This window comes from Podarcis cretensis (genome assembly GCF_951804945.1).
Source record: "Podarcis cretensis genome assembly, chromosome: 4".
Taxonomy (NCBI): Eukaryota; Metazoa; Chordata; class Lepidosauria; order Squamata; family Lacertidae; genus Podarcis; species Podarcis cretensis.
Genome location: NC_137173.1, coordinates 85,353,492 through 85,370,565, shown reverse-complemented (window position 1 = coordinate 85,370,565; position 17,074 = coordinate 85,353,492). Strand labels below are relative to the sequence as shown.

Here is a 17,074-nt window from a genome sequence, read left to right as displayed (position 1 = left end):
TGGACCGTGGGCCATTTTAGAATCATAGAATTGTAGAGTTGGAAGAGACCTTGAGGGTCATCTAGTCCAACCCCTGCAATGAAGGAATCTTAGCTAAAGCATGTATGACAGATGGCCATAAAACTTAGAAACCTCCAAGAAAGGAGAGTCCACTGCTTCCTGAGGGAGTCTGTTCCACTGTCGAACTGCTGTCAGAAAGTTTTCCTGATGTTTAGTCGGAACCTTCTTTCTTGTTACTTGAAGTCATTGGTTTGTGTCCTACCCTCCAGAGCAGGAGAAAACAGGCTGGTTCCATCTTCCATGCGACAGCCCTTGAGATATTTGAAGATGGCTATCATATCTCCTCTTTTCCAGGCTAAACATACCCAGCTCCTTCAACTGTTCCTCATAAGGCTTGGTTTCCAGACTCTTTTTCTTAAAAGGAAGATTTTGGTTTTATGATATTACCCTGAGATTCACTACTTCACGGCTGGAATGCCTAATTCAATTACTGCATCAAACAAATTTCATAAGAAGAGCCTGCAGAAGCAGGTCAGTGGCTTAGTAGTCCAGCATCCTATGGCCAGCCAGATGTCTGTGGGAAGGCAGGACATGAGGACAACCACATACAACTGGCATTCAGAGGCATGATGCCTCTGGCCGTGGAGGTAGAACATAGCCATTGTGGCTAGTGGCCGTTGATAGCCTATTCCTCCAAGAATTTCTCTGATACTCTTTTAAAGCCACCCAGGTGTCTTAGTATTTATATTTAGTATTTAAGATCACACTCTCAAGTAGCAAACTCAGTGCATCTATGCCAACAGAATCAGGAACACTGAGAAAGAAGCTGGCTCATGCAGATCTTGTATGAGGCCCAGGGTGGGAGTCTTGTTAGAATAAAGTTATAAACTGAAAAATAAAATTAAAAAATCAGTCTGTCGCTGGTGGGGCCGCCTCACCAACTTAGCCCTCCGGGACCTAGGGCAAGTGTACCTGGCTGCCCCTTTGTCCTGCATAGGCCTGCAAGGAAGGACGAGGTATTGGCGTATTCAGGTGAGCTCTTAAGTTTTATGAATCATATCTATCTATCTGATTATGATGCAGCTTATACAAAAAACAACAACCATTGTTCGTTGGATGAATAAAAAAAGAGGAAACACTGTGGATGAGCAGGATACATTCTAGTAGGCCATTGACGGTCCACTACGAAGTATTTGATAAGATCTAAAGCTTTGGACTCAGTTATTGAGGCTTCATTGGTAACATTAAGTAAATGGTCCAAAGTGCTTAATCCGGGTTTATCATTGTTGAACACCCCCCCCCATTTTTAATGATTATTTCACATTTGGAGGAGATTGTAGAAAGCGGATCAGGCCTAGCATAGCATTTTTCAAGTATGTGATAAGAGATGGGAGGTGCATAACTTTTAGGGAGGATCCCCCCTATCATTAGGAGGAGATGAACTTCACTGATTTCATTTTTATCATTCTGAATTTAAGGATAGGTGCTATGCCTACTAAATTTCCATAGTTGGAAAAGTTGGTATACAAGGGGAAAGTATTGAAAGTATTTCTGCCTTAAGTAATACCCCATACTATATCTTACAATGAATTTAATGATAAATTGAGATGCTGTCTTTCTTCATGAATTATAGTTCCCAGTTGGCACCCATGTTCCTGCCGTGAACTGCTTATGGAGCTGCAGCATTGAAGTTGGCAAATTTTTATTTCGTTAGTTTTGTCCAGTATGTGCTTTTCTTAATCTGATTTTTTTAAAATAAGTATTTCCAGATCATACAGGCTGGGGGATGAAGTGGATGGATCCTGGTAAAAAAAAGAAGAAAAAGAGTCTTTTTGAGTTTTTGAGTTGAATCTTAGAAAACTAAATGGATTTTCCATTTTCTTTGAATTTATAGTGAAAGGAAATATTGCTGAAGTTTAACACTTGTACCCCGTGCTGTATAAAATAACAGCTTGTTTGGAACACAAATCATAATTTCAATTGCTGTGATAATTTAATTCTGTGATCCTATATTTTTTGTATTTCCAGTAGTTAAAAATATGAGTTTCTTGGGTGGGTGAGGGGAGAATGGGGCACTGACAGTCTTCCAGTTTTTTTGCAGGGAGTTTGCTTTATGTATAAAAGTTATTTCTTTACATGTTATTAAAGAAATAGCTTTGTGAGTCTTTTCATAGGAACGTATATGATTCTGCAGGTAAATAGTTACTAAAGGAGGAACACAACAGAAATATAAAAGTTTGAATGGATGCTGAGATAAGTACTGGCTTATTTTAAGAAAACCATGTGAAAGGCCTTCATTAAAATGTAGAAAAAAAGTTCTTGTTTGGTCCTTGGAGAGCATATTATATGCAAGGCCTCTCATGTGGGTTGCCAAGTGTCAGTAGAATTCATACGCGTTGCTTGTCTAATTACTGTAAATGTAGCATGTCCAGATACGGTTTAAAAGTTGGATGGGCGTTTGCTACTTCGTGAAAATTACTTACAGCCCTCCACAGGCAGCTGTTCACAGGTCCTTCACCTCTTCCCCAGAGATGCCAAGAAGACTCTGTTGTTAGACCTTGTCTTTTGTGGCAGGAGCAGTAAACATGACAGGTTGCTTGGGAGCCATCTGTTTTAATATGGTTGCTCCTTTGTATGCAGTAATGAACTTGAGATCTGTTTCTTGTCTGGCTTTATCGTAACAGTTTTCTTTGGTGTCACAACAGGTGGACGTCGACGGGATAAAACTTAGTGTGACTGGGGAGTGGAACTTGGCTTCAGCCCTGCTGTCTGTCAATGTAAATGGTGTTCAGAGGACTATACAGGTAAACATTCTTCTGCTACTGCTTTTTAAATACCTTTTATAGATCTGGAAATTTGGCTGCATTCCAGAATATATTTGCACATTCTTAACTTGCATTGAAGGCAGTGTGGGGAATCTTGCACTGTTGCTATTTAGTTTGTATTTGCTGAGATCCATATGCACGTAGGAGGAGTATTTCCATGCACCATGTCACATTTTGTCTGATGGTTAAATCTTTTTGGATAATTTTTGAAGTTCTGGTAATTTATAAATTGAAATCCTGAGATTCTTATGATGGTAGACTTATGATTCACCTTTTAGGAAGCAGCTATCTTTCCCCAGAGGACTGACTCACACCCACGCTCTCTTCAGACTCAGTACATGTTCTGCCCACCTAATTAATGCTTCATTAAGCAATAATTAAGAAAGATGGATTGTTATTGTTAGGCCTTTCCTACCCACCATAGTGATGGGTGAGATCTCCTCAGCTTGTTTTCAGATAGGGTCTACAATTACTGGTGTCATCGGAGAATCCTTGTCCTGGAGGCGAGAGGACTTCTTTGGGAATAAAATGTTAAACTGACTCACTGTTATATCCTAATGTTAAATAGTGGCAATTGGGGTAATCCAAGTTACAGGGCACAAGTTTACACTATTAGCAGTAGTATGGCTTAAGATCGTCCATATTTATATGAATTCATGTAATTGATATGTATGTCTGTCATCACTAAATATGCAAAGGAGCGTTATTGCCATAAGAACCAATCTACCACATTCACTTTATTAAAATAACTTGGTCTAATAGGTAAAGTGTGTAAGCAGCTTAAGATGCTTCTCATTGCCCTGTCGGCCTGAAGATGCTTCCCTGTTAGTGAATATTCTGGTTCTAATAGTGGGAGAGCAAGGACTGATTTATATGTTGGAAATATCCAATAGTCTGATGAGAACAAATGCTATGGAACCCTACTAAAGCACCTCTTAAAGGTAAAGGTAAAGGGACCCCTGACCATTAGGTTCAGTCGTGGCCGACTCTGGGGTTGCGGTGCTCATCTCGCTTTATTGGCCAAGGGAGCCAGCATACAGCTTCCGGGTCATGTAGCCAGCATGACTAAGCCGCTTCTGGCGAACCAGAGCATCGCATGGATACGCCGTTTACCTTCCCGCCAGAGTGGTACCTATTTATCTACTTGCACTTTGACGTGCTTTCGAACTGCTAGGTTGGCAGGAGCTGGGACCGAGCAACGGGAGCTCACCCCGTCGCGGGGATTTGAACCGCCGACCTTCTGATCGGCAAGCTCTAGGCTCTGTGGTTTAACCCACAGCACCACCCGCGTCCAAAGTACCTCTTAAAGGTAAAGGTAAAGGTACCCCTGCCCGTACGGGCCAGTCTTGACAGACTCTGGGGTTGTGCGCCCATCTCACTTAAGAGGCCAGGGGCCAGCGCTGTCCGGAGACACTTCCGGGTCACGTGGCCAGCGTGACATCGCTGCTCTGGCCAGAGCCAGAGCCAGAGCCAGAGCCGCACACAGAAACGCCGTTTACCTTCCCGCTGGTAAGCGGTCCCTATTTATCTACTTGCACCCGGAGGTGCTTTCGAACTGCTAGGTTGGCAGGCGCTGGGACCGAGCAGCGGGAGCGCACCCCGCCACAGGGATTCGAACCGCCGACCTTTCGATCGGCAAGCCCTAGGCGCTGAGGCTTTAACCCACAGCGCCACCTACCTCTTAGCTGTCCCTTATTTTTATTTTATTGTGTTAGTTATTGCATATTATTATGATCTTTCCTGCTCATGGAGATATCCCCATAGAACTTGACAAAACTGTGCTCCCCTCTTCAGTGTGGTGGTGTGTGCACCCAGCAGTACAGCTGGATGCGAGAGAATGAGAGGACTGTGTGCATATCTCCATATTCCCCATCCGTCGCTTCTACTCTACCCAGGCAAGCTATATGAGCTCCACGGTTTGCCTGATTTGCCTAAGTAGAGAGGAAGAGCTGTCTGAGAATATAGGAAGAGTGCCAGGGTGGGCATCTTTTGTGCCGACCGGGGAATATGACAGAGCTCTCTTCAAGCTTAAGGGACGTTCTTGCACGTGGGCACTGTGCCTGCTTGGGGAAGGGCCAGGCCAAAGTTTGAGAGAGTCCTGGACAAAGTGATCTCTGGTGAGACCCCTCTTCTGTTTTTGGACTCTCTCCTTGTTTGTAACCACCAAATAAGCCAAACACTCTAAGCTCCATGTATAAGAACCAGCAAGTGACTGAGTCTAGCTGCAGTTTAATTTCCCATAATATTGTGGAGTGATGCTGCATCAAGGGCATTGTGGGAATATGGTAGCTAGACCCAGCTGTCCAATTCTGCTCAGGCTTTTTTTAATGGGGGCCCAGGGCAGACCTCAGCTGTGGGCCCTGCTGGGACACGTGGTCCCTGACAGCTGCCCAAGGATGCCAGGTGCTGATTCTTGCCCTGTCGGGCCTAATCAGTTTTAGTAATATACATGGGGTTTTTTTAGGCACTGGAAAAAATGTTGGGCATAACCCTGCCAAAGTTAATCACTTCTGCAAAGTTAATACTTAAAAAATCCTTGGCTGAATTGTGCTCATTGTTTGAAGCAAAAACATTTGCAACATTGTTAGTCACTGTCACTCTCATCTGACTGCCCCGAAATAATGTTTTCATTGTTCTCTTCAGCTGTAAAAATATGATCATATCATTGTCATCTGGGTATTCCCATTCCTCATTCTAGGTAATTACCCGGCTGATTATTACTGCCTACTTTCCAGCTCCGATGATATGTAGAAAAGCCCATTGACTGAGTCTTTGGGTCATTTCCCCACATCACTGTAATGTAGTTATTCCTCTTTTAAATGACGCTTCTGTAATTTGCTGCTGCACTCTTCAGAGGAGTGGGATCTGAAAATAGTTTTTTCCAGAAGTTTTTCCCAGGGTGCGTATGTTGTGTTAAATCCACAATTAATTAACATTCTTCTCCTTGTCCTCCCCATACATTGGACAGACATTTCATTTATTATTTATTACAGTTTTTTCTCACCCTTTTCCCAGGGAGCTCAGGGGGGCACACATGCCTCCGGTCCCAATTTTAGCCTTACAAAAACCTTGTGAAATAGGTTGGGTTGAAAGGCAGTGACTGGCTGAAGGTCCGCTACTAAGCTTTCATAACTGAGGTGAGATTTGTACCTGGGTCTGATCAGTCCCCGTTCAGCACTCTAACCATGATGTAGCGTAAAGGTAAAGGGACCCCTGACCATTAGGTCCAGTTGTGGCCAACTCTGGGGTTGCGGCGCTCATCTCACTTTATTGGCCGAGGGAACCGGTGTACAGCTTCCGGGTCATGTGGCCAGCAGGACTAAGCCGCTTCTGGAGAACCAGAGCAGAGCACGGAAACGCCGTTTACCTTCCCGCTGGAGCGGTACCTATTTATCTACTTGCACTTTGACGTGCTTTCGAACTGCTAGGTTGGCAGGAGCAGGGACCGAGCAACAGGAGCTCACCCCGTCGCGGGGATTCGAACCGCTGGCCTTCTGATTGGCAAGTCCTAGGCTCTGTGGTTTAACCCACAGCGCCACCTGCATCCCATGATGTAGCCTACTGACTCCCAAATGCATGAATGTTGTATAGAAAATAGTATTGGTGTCTCATAAGTTTAGAAATGCCAAAAGAAAATTTTCTTCCCATGGTATTATCATATAGGATTTAATCTTCCCCTTTCTGGTGAATGCAGATACAGAATCACATACAGTGAAAAAATAGAAAGCAGGGGTATGAACGTTATCATCAGTATGTATGGTGAATAATAATTCCAGTTGCCAGATAAGTTTCAGTCCTGTTGTCTTCTTCATTGACATCAGTGCTCCCTCCCAAGGGGGTACTCAACGGCATATAGTACTGGCACCTCTTTTTTGTTGTAAAAACGTGTGACACTGTAACAACTTCATGGTGTGTCCCAGCACCTATTTTCTATGGAAAAAGCTATTTAGTGAAATAGCTGCTCCAGAGAATGCAAGGACAATTCATTCTTGCATAGGTCAAGAATCATGTTCAAGTGTTTCTTGTTGAGACTCTCTAAATCTAGAAGAAATTGGTTCGAATTTCAGATGAAAACCTATGAGAACAAGCACTGCAACTAGGGTTTGTATCTAACCATTTAACCTCACTTGTATATCAATTAAAGAAAAACCTGCACTGGGGTATAGGTTTACTAAATCAGATTTTATGTTCATTGTGTTCTTTAGCATAATTGTTGCATGGTTTCATGCCTGTCTCCATAAAGGTCAATCATTCATCTATAACAGTTGTGCCAGCAGCTCTTCTGGTTGTGAAACAACATAAATTTCCAATATAATTACGAATGAACATATTTCTGCTTTCAGTTTCCTTAGGCTGTCAGTGTCAGTTGTGTGCCTTTTGAAATTGGGGCAGCATCTTCGTATCTACTTGCCCATCCAGACATATCCTAGCAGAATCATCTGAAATCACTGTGTGCAGCTGGGCCACAAGATAATAAATTAAGGCCCAGTAGAAGAGGTGCAGGGATGCGGGTGGCGCTGTGGGTTAAACCACAGAGCCTAGGGCTTGACAATCAGAAGGTCGGCGGTTTGAATCCCTGCGATGGGCTGAGCTCCCGTTGCTTGGTCCCTGCTCCTGCCAACCTAGCAGTTTGAAAGCATGTCAAAGTGCAAGTAGATAAATAGGTACTGCTCCGGCGGGAAGGTAAACGGCGTTTCCGTGTGCTGCTCTGGTTTGCCAGAAGCAGCTTAGTCATGCTGGCCACATGACCCGGAAGCTGTATGCCGGCTCCCTCGGCCAATAAAGCGAGATGAGCGCCGGTACCCCAGAGTCGGCCACGACTGGACCTAATGGTCAGGGGTCCCTTTACCTTTACCTAGAAGAGGTGCAACCCATGCTGTCCTGTGGAAGACAGTAATACTGCTACAACACTCCTCCTCCTGTTACCACCAAAGCAAACTTTCCCTCTCTCAGGTTCTCACCCTGAGTGTCATAGGTCTTCCTTCCTTCCTTCCTTCCTTCCTTCCTTCCTTCCTTCCTTCCTTCCTTCCTTCCTTCCTTCCTCTCCTACTGTACAAATTCGGATGCTGTGTTGCAGATTATACTAAACAAAATTTAGCAAGAGCAAAGATGGAAAGGTCAACACTGCTTGTATAGCAAGAGCTGCCAAATAATTGGGACTTTGCAGCTGCTCCATAATCAGCATTTCTTGTATGCTCATTAAGTACATCATACTTTTCCATTCACACCTTGAAGTGTTCTGATTTTTGTATTTCAGATAATGTGTGTTGATTAGGGCACTCAACAAGTTTAGAGGAGTCATAAATCCTGTTGAAGTAGGCCTATGCTAGCTGTTACAAATATCTGGATTCTTTTCAACAACTGCAGTGTTTTCCAGACAAGAATCTATTAGCGGAATCTGATGCCAAGGTTTCTAAGCCACACAATGTGGCCTCAGCTCCAGAAGAGCCTTAAAAACATTGAATGAATTAAACTATGCAACCTGAATGTGAAACTGCCCCTGAAATCAAAAGCATTGTTCCTGGGTAGGCTTCTTTGGGCGCTTGCCAAAGGCCACAACCTGCAGGGGCCCTGCTGTCAATCTCCAGAGCATTCTGGTCCTGCTGCAACACCTCCTTATTGTCCCTGCCTATTCATAGAATCATAGAGTTGGAAGGGATCTTGGAAGGGAATTCATAGAGTTGGAAGGGATCTTGAGGATCTTCTGATCCAGCCCCCTGCAATGCAGGAATATGCAGGTGGCCCATATGCAAATATGCAACCTTGGCGTTATTAGCACCATGCTCTGACCAACTGAACTAACCAGTAGTGCACTTTCTCTCTGGCTCTATTTTTAATAAAAATATTTTTAATTGTCCAAACAACACTAACAGCAGCAGCAACAAAATAACATCTAATAAAAGCAGGGGGTGGGTTGGTGGTAGGTAGTTTAAAAAAACAAACAAAAAACGCACACAAAACACTGTTTACCACAATACATTGAAATTTATCTTCAGTTACAGGTAGTAAGCACTAAAGTCCTGACATGGTCTTCCAGGTGATTTGGAGGATGTTTCTGCCTCCTGTTCAGTGTTTGAAACTCCCATTGTTCTAGGCGCATTTTGCAACAGGGAATCACATTAGTGCGAGCTCTGGGCGCAGTACTCTGCCTAAGATTTCAGATTAAAACAGCAGAGTGGAAGGAAAGGAGGATCTTTTTCTGCTTCCCCCACTTCCAGCCACTCTTGGAAGACTGGCAAAGAGACCCTCTTAAGAATATTAGGGGTGGGAGGTGGGGGGTGGGGGAAGGACTAGACCATGTGAAAAATGAACATAATAATTTAGCTGCAGTCCATCCCTTTTCAGCTTTGTATTCTTGTTATTAAAAAAAGTGCGCCTGGACATTCTGTTGTTGCGCCCATAACCTAAGGTGCCATGTAGCTCCTTGATTTCATATCTCAGTTTCTAACACTGTTCCTGTTCACTCACCCTCTCTGAGTATGCAAGCAGTAAAAAGTGCAAGGAGATGGAGCCAGCATTGTATGAACTGGTGCATCAGGGGACCATATTTGCAATGCAGGGTCTCAGGTTTGCATGGGAGACATCTGCTTATTGGGTTCTACCCCTTTCGAACACCCAGGACAGGGATATGTGGCTGGTTGACTTGCATGTCTCTTCTCTCTCCTTCATCCTTCAGTTTAGTCCCTGCCTCCACTAAAGCACATATCGTTTTCCTCTTTGTTTTTCTTTCTCTCCTTCCTTAGCTTCTTATATTTCTCTTTTCCCCACCTCTCATTTATTCATTTTTTAAATAACAAGGACCTGTTGCCTTATCTTCTTCCTTTCCCCCCTCTTCTTTCTCCTATTCCCAACCAACCCTGACTGGAAAATGGCTCCTACTAGTAAGTAGCTCGCAAAACCAGGAAAAAAACCCCCAGTCAGTCTAGTTTGCAAAACCTGGGGTGGTGGTGGTGAAATCAATGACAAGATGTTTAATGTGGGAGAAGGTTATTCCATTTAAAAAATTAGATTCAATTTTGACAGCTTATCAAGTATTCTGTACCTGTTTGTTTTGGCATACGGTTGCTTCATTGTAAGCAGCTGGTACTTTGTTCTCCTTTGCTGTTTCCAAAACTTGATTGTGTTTCTCCCAGTCTGTGGGGAAAAGTGTATATTCCTGTTTCCCTTATAAACACAAATGTCAGGATTTTTGTATGAAATTTTGTTTCCCATATTTTCCACTCCATTAATCATTTTAGTTGAAATATGTCAAGACTTGGCACATTCTCCAATGTTTCCTGTGGCTGTAAAGATTGGAGTGCCACTAAATGACCCATCAGCTGAGAAAAAGAGATTTCGAAGAAGGTGTTGCTTCATAAAGTGTTGCTATATGATCATGGATAGGCTAAGGCCTGGGGGCCAGATCTGGCCCAATCACCTTCTAAATCCGGCCCGCACTGTCCAGGAATCAGCATGTTTTTACAGAATGTGCCCTTTTATTTAAAATACATCTCTGGGTTATTTGTGGGGCCTGCTTGGTGTTTTTACATGAGTAGAATGTGTGTTTTTATTTAAAATGCATCTCTGGGTTATTTGTGGGGCATAGGAATTCGTTCTTTTTTCAAAATATAGTCGGGCCCCACACAAGGTTTGAGGGACAGTGGACTGGCCCCCTGCTGAAAAGGTTTGCTGACCCCTGCTATAGAGGATGTCTAGAAGGAAGACTTGCTGCCAGTAAACATTGCTTTGTACAGAGCAGATTGTCTGTGCTGCAGATCTTTAAAATATTTTAGATAACATACATAGCTTTGCACTTATTCTATTTGCCTGTGTGTTTAGAACTTCACAGATGTAACGGATACCTGTTCCTCCACCTTACTTTCTCTAAATAGCTTTAAGCACCTGTGCTTTTCAAATTTTTCACTGCTACCAATTCACAAATTGTTTTTGGGACCTCCTAGTAGCTCGTGATGTAGGCTTAGGCATGAGATGGACACTGAGTGGAGTCAGGATTCGCTATTATGTCTATAAGGGAATACTGATATTTACACTGGGATCTTGAAGGTGCTCGTTGACAGTTTGTGGAGACTCAAGAGACACTGGCACTGACAGCAGCTTCTAAGTGGCTTTTATTTACCTGAGGCCAAATTCCTTAAATCTCCACCCCAGTCAAATTCTCCCACATCCCAGTCCAGCGGCTAGGGACAAACTGCCTCCGGATTGTACTTCTGTCTGCTTGATTTGGCTAACTTAAAAACCCTACTTGTCTAACCTTCCTCTGCTAAGACTTTTCAGAGGCAGCCTCTCAGACTAACACCAGCTTCCGTCTTACGATCTTCACCAGACAAGTATTAATATGACACTGAGTATTAATATTCTCTGGGGAGTTCTCTACACACCTTTCATCAACTCCTCAGCTGACCAATGTCAACTGTGTTCCTCACTGTCAATTAACTCCCAACTGAGTAGAGCCTCCAGCCAGTTTGCTGTCACCCAGACCTATTAGACTGAATCTGCCTGTTCCAGATAATAAATTGCCAAAGTGACAGTCTCTTTCTCCACTCCGAACTTTTCACCAAGCAGTTATGGCCAGTGGTATAGTAGGCCTCAGACATGGACAAACACACAGGTCACATACAATTTTTTCCTTCAAACGTGAACATAAACAGACATTTATATAACATTTCCCTACAAGGCTTTATGCTTTTTCAGGTTAATTGCATAAAGTGATGTTCCTGTAGTTTTAAGTATTGAAATTTGGCATGGGGGAATTCAGATTCAAATCCTTGGAAAGTTGTGAAACTCGTTGCCATCTCTCTGCATAATCTACCTTGCGGGGTTATGGTGCGACTAAAATACCATGTGGAAAATAAGGAACTAACAATTAAAATACCATATGTCAAAACTTCTCAAAGAACATTTGCCGTTCATGACTTTTGCAGTCCAATTTACTGTTAATATATTCTACGCTAGTCTCTGCCCTCTTAATGGTTTGTTGTGTGAAAACAGAAGGATCAGGCTTCTTGCTTTGAATATGAGCGATTTTCCATCTTTGTTTCAAAGTGGAGGTGAACCTACTTTTTAATAAGAATGTTAATTTTGTAGGGGAAGTGTAAATGAGGATCTTCAGAATTACTGCTGCTACTGCACCTCCCTGCTCAGGTGTGCTGGCTTGCCCCCCCCCCCCAATTGAGCGGGCTGGTGCGTGCATCCTTGAAAATTGGGGGGCCCCTCTTAGATGGCACCCCCTGCCCCTCCCCCAAGTAGTTCAGGGTGGCATGCATAGTTGCCCCCTGCCCCTATCCTTGCATCAGCCCTGAGCCTTATGCCTGATTGAAGATTTGGACTTGCATCTCTTCAGTTTTAATACTCTAACCGCTAATCTGTATTGGCTCAAGTAGACTCCTGGGTCAGTTTGCACATAAGGCTAAGCCAAACCTAGAGCCACTTCCCTCTTTGCTGCTGTCCTGCAACCCATTATAGTCAAACCTGAGCTTATGGTTTGCTTTGCTCCAGAGATATCATGAGCTGTAGCCAAGGTTTGTTCTATGACTTACTGCGAAATGCAAGCCACAAGCCTGGGTGTGGACACAGCACTAAGCCAAATTGTGGCTTAACTGGTTAGCATGACAATAGCAGGACCAGGTGAGGAGCAAAGTGGCTGCAGTTTTTAGCATGAATACCGTCACACTTACCTGTTCATGTTAAGCCATAGTTAGGCTTAGCATTGCATGCAAACTCAGCCTATTTCTGAAGTAAATAACTTTGTGTATATGTATCCTTGTCTCACAAAATGTAACTTTGCTAGCACTCTGGAATGGGGGCAACTATTGCTTCGGTTTATAGAACATAATGTAATTGCTGTTCATTGGTTTCTTCTAGTGCCTTTCCCGTGATGCAGGTGGAAATCTTAGCATTCAGTTCCTTGGCACAGTGGTGAGTACTAATACCTGCTCTCTCTGTGTGTTTGTATGTGGACTTTTTGTAATCAGTTTTATGCTTGTGAAGTGCTTAGAACCCAACTTGGCAATTCAGCAGCATATAAATTAAGAAATAATAGCAACACTAGGTTATTTTGAACCACCATGAGACCTGTGGGTATAGGGCAGTATAATAATAATAATAATAATAATAATAATAATAATAATGCATTTCTAAACCAATTAATGTTTTAAATATCTCTAAGCAGTGTACACCATGTACAGCATAAAACCAATATCCATTATAACAAAAATCCAACCTAAATTCAACCTTGTCATTCTGTGAATAAAATAGATACATTTAATGCTACACACACGAACACACACGAGAAGAAACTCATTGCGTGTTGGGCTTCCCTAACACAGCCCAACTGTTTATGCAGCTTGTTTGTTTTGAAACTGGAACCAACATGCTCAAAACATTATATCTGCAGAGTTGCATATTACATGCAAATGTATGTAACGAAATCCTGAAGGATGCTTCTGTGGAAAAGCAACTTTGGAAAGAGGAAGTTCAGAGCCAGAGTTGAGGAGGATCAGCTTTAGTGGGGTTTGAAGTTCAAGGAAAGAAAATATTAGATTATCTTAAGAAACCTGTTAAAGAGGATGAAACTTGATATGTGGGAACTTTAAAATGCAGTTGTTTGTAATTACATTTATAAACATCGAGGATGGGTGAGTGGGAAGACATTAGTATTTTAAACAGGATTATAATTATTTAGTATTAAGATGTCATTTTGAATCTTGAAACCAAATAAAATATTAATATCAAAGCTTTAGGCTTTACTCACCTGCTACTTTCCCCCTGCTGCCCTCCTCAAGGAAATCTTGAAGGTTGTTTGATGGGGGACATCTGGAATTATGCTGGAAGAAAATCAACTTTAGGGCAGATTCAGAGGGAAAGCAGCATGTAGGGAAAATATTAATCTCCCCTTTCCTTTTTCTCTTCACCCACATGATTGATTGTTGCGAAACTAACCATACACTTGTAAGTGTATATGTGCAACACAACTTTGTTGTATATACATTACAAAAACATACAAGTGCAGCTGCACATAATAAAACGAGTTTGCACTATAATACTGTCAAAGTGCAGAAGCAAATATTCATACAGAGTCGAGAATACTTGGAAATGCTCTGTTCACAGCACAAATTTGCAAGTTGTTCAGAATTGTGTGTGCATTGATCATGACATATTTATCTTGTTAAGGATTACGTAAAACACATAGTAGTCAGGTCCTCTTCTGGACTGCTGGGCATGCATAGTCGTCCTCTACCCCTATCCTTGCATCAGCCCTGAGCCTTACGCCTGATTGGAGATTTGGACTTGCATCTGTTCAGTTTTAGTCCTCTTCTGGACTACTGGGCCCTGGAAATTTGTACTAGCTTTCCCCCAGCCTCGTTGGCCCTGCAGCTATTCTCTAGTTGTAGCCATCAGATGATTGCTCACATATTCACACATTCATATATAGTTCTGCCCAAAGACAGATTGGTTGGGAAGGAATTAAAAACGTATCGTATGGTTTTAAAACTGTTGCTCTCTGCCATACTTAGGCGTGTGGTATAATTTGAACCTCTCCAGACAGTGGAGGAGAAATGAATACCCCTGCCTCTTTTAAACAGGATTGTCACCACTGCAGCTTGACTTGTAGAAGAATATTCCTTTATATGGTTCTGGAACTTAACCAGGGAGCTTAATAAAACAAAATAAAAATGAAATAGATAAACCTAATTTAAATCTCACAAAGTACATTTTAAATTAAGTTTTATTGATAATAAATATACTTCATTTCTCATTATTCTTTTAAGCTTCAGTGATATCAGTAAAATAAACATGTTTTTACAAAGCTTTAGCATGAAGAATGCTATTAATATGACCCTTGGCACACCACCACAATTAGATTTCAAAGCAAGCATTTAAGATGTAACAGCGATTAATGACAACCATCGAAAACAATTTTGAACTCCATCAGTTTAACTCAGGAGGGTAAACTTAATATGATAATTTATCTAGTTGAATTGTATCAGCTTAGCAGGAAAGTATGCAAATGTGTGACCCTTACCTAGCATCTAAATGGCTGCTGTGCTGGTAAATTTATCAGTTCCATTAATGAACTTTGGGGAACTTTGGAATTTTCAGCATTTGTACCCTTGGAGGCTGAAAACCAAACCTGATCTCATACTGGGACCATTCTGGTCTGCATATTTCCATAATTTGCTGCTGCTACTAATATGACAGCAAGATGCAAATAACTGTTTCTAATAATATCAGATGGAGTTGTAGAGGACAGCATTTTAATGTAGTAAAAGACCTCCCTGTGGGGTTGTTATTGCCACTATAGAACAGCAGTTACACAGTTGCAGCAATAGTCTCTTAATTGATTCGTTTAATTAGCAAGAGATGAAGCTTGTGCTGCATCGTCATCTGAGATCATGGGGGATGATACACAAAGACTGTTTTTGACACACGGTTCTGTACGCTTACCATGTATAGTGAATGAAAAGTTCCTAGCCCAATAGAGCAGTTGCTTTAAGATGTGCATAAGACCGTACAATGTGTTCACCCTGGATAAATTGTCATTAAGACTATTAGACATCTTCAAAATCCTTGATAGAAATTCCAAATGGATCTGGTATTTATCTTAAATATGCAAATCTAAGATTTGTAGGGTTTGTGGATTATTTTGAAGCATCAGTGCATTTAGCAGTTATATTGATCTGGTCTTGGACAAATAAGGTCAGATTAATAAAACTGGCCATCTGCCTTGTGACTCTGTTCTAGTTGCATTGCTTCCTTCTCCCCCCTCCTTTCCTCCCTCTGGATATGAAATGCGTTTGACCACATTGTCCAGTGTGTGGCATGGGCCTACTCAGAGATTGCTTTTGTACTTGGGTTTCCCCAGGGGCTCCTTATGAATTTAGTAATATATGATGTTTGCAACTGTAAAAGGAAGTAGATTTTGGCATGTAGAAAATATATGCAACTTTCATATTACTCCGCTTTTATTGTTTAAGATTGAAGCCCTTATTTTTAGGATAGACCAATGTTGCTAAATGCACACTACCCTCAAATTATACCTGGTTCTGTTTTTATTTTTTAAATTTTTGCAAAGTGCCACTAATTATTCCTATTGCATCTGAAATGCCATTTTATTTTGGGAGACATTTTATTTCTATTTTTTTCGGAAATGCTTTTACACATATGGTTGGAGTGTGGAATATTTTTTATTCTGGAAACTTAGCATTTGTAAAAATGTGATCTCTGTGGTTCGTTTCACCTGAACTGTGATGATGATAGGAAGGAGGATAGGTCAGACCCATCTCTTTGCTGAATACTGGTCAGTGAAATTAGTAAAATTGGGTGTAATAATTCATTCCGGAAGTAATGGAAAGGTAATTTCAGTAGTATTTTGACTATTTTTCTGAACTATGCAGTGCATACATATTTCCCCCTCTGTTTGTGTTTGAAATGGCCCTAAGACCATTAGCTGAATGCCAATTAAGTTTACCAGTTCAGTACTATGGTGAAGGAAATTTCAAGAAACAGACCATACATAATTATGGTTGAAGGGAAGGAATGGTCACGTTTGCCCACTTATTTTCTAAGTAAATGAAGCAGCAGGCGCAAGGGTGGGGAATATTACAGAGCAGCAGATACTGAATTTCCTTTGCCATAGCAATGAAAGGGTAACTTTCATTAGCATTTAGCAAAGGCCAATTTATGAGGTTTTAATAGAGAGCCAAGAGGCAGTTAAAATATGTTAAGTAAATTAAAAATAAGATTATTCATCTCTTCAGCTTGGCCAAGTTTATCCTTGCCATGTTATATTTATTGAGTATCACGCAGCGCTATCCAGTGTTTTTTTCCCAAAGGAAGTAACAAAGCAGAGCTTTTGTGGTAGGTCTTGATTAGCATAGGAAATATCATGCACGTGTGGTCCATCTCCTGAATATCAGTCCAAGGCTCAGTAAACATTAGCATAGCAAATTGTAATGTGAGCAGCACATTCATACAGGTTCCTTCCTGTGTCTCTTGCTTATCTGGGGGGAAAAAAGGCTAAGAAGCGGTAATGGGGATGTAACAAAGAAATTCAGTAATAACAAAGTTGGAATACAAGTAGTGCCCTAGAACTGGAGTATAGAAGGACATCGTGCAGGAGCAAATTTAACCCCTTCTAGTGATTGTTCCTATATTATAACTTACGGTAAGTCCCTTTATGATACACACGAGGAGACAAAAATTGCTAGTAATACTTTAAACACCTCTGTTCAAAATGTGTGATCTCTGGG

The 17,074-nt window shown here is 41.8% G+C and overlaps 1 protein-coding gene across 1 annotated transcript in view; it reads left to right on the top strand.

Annotated features, from left to right (window-relative positions):
• PCCA (propionyl-CoA carboxylase subunit alpha) overlaps nt 1-17,074 on the top strand; it is a 222,637-nt gene that overhangs the window by 155,887 nt on the left and 49,676 nt on the right. The window contains exons 20-21 of the mRNA XM_079972667.1: nt 2,706-2,804; nt 12,687-12,740. Of these exons, the coding sequence (XP_079828793.1) occupies nt 2,706-2,804; nt 12,687-12,740 (153 nt within the window). The remainder of the gene's footprint in view (nt 1-2,705; nt 2,805-12,686; nt 12,741-17,074) is intronic.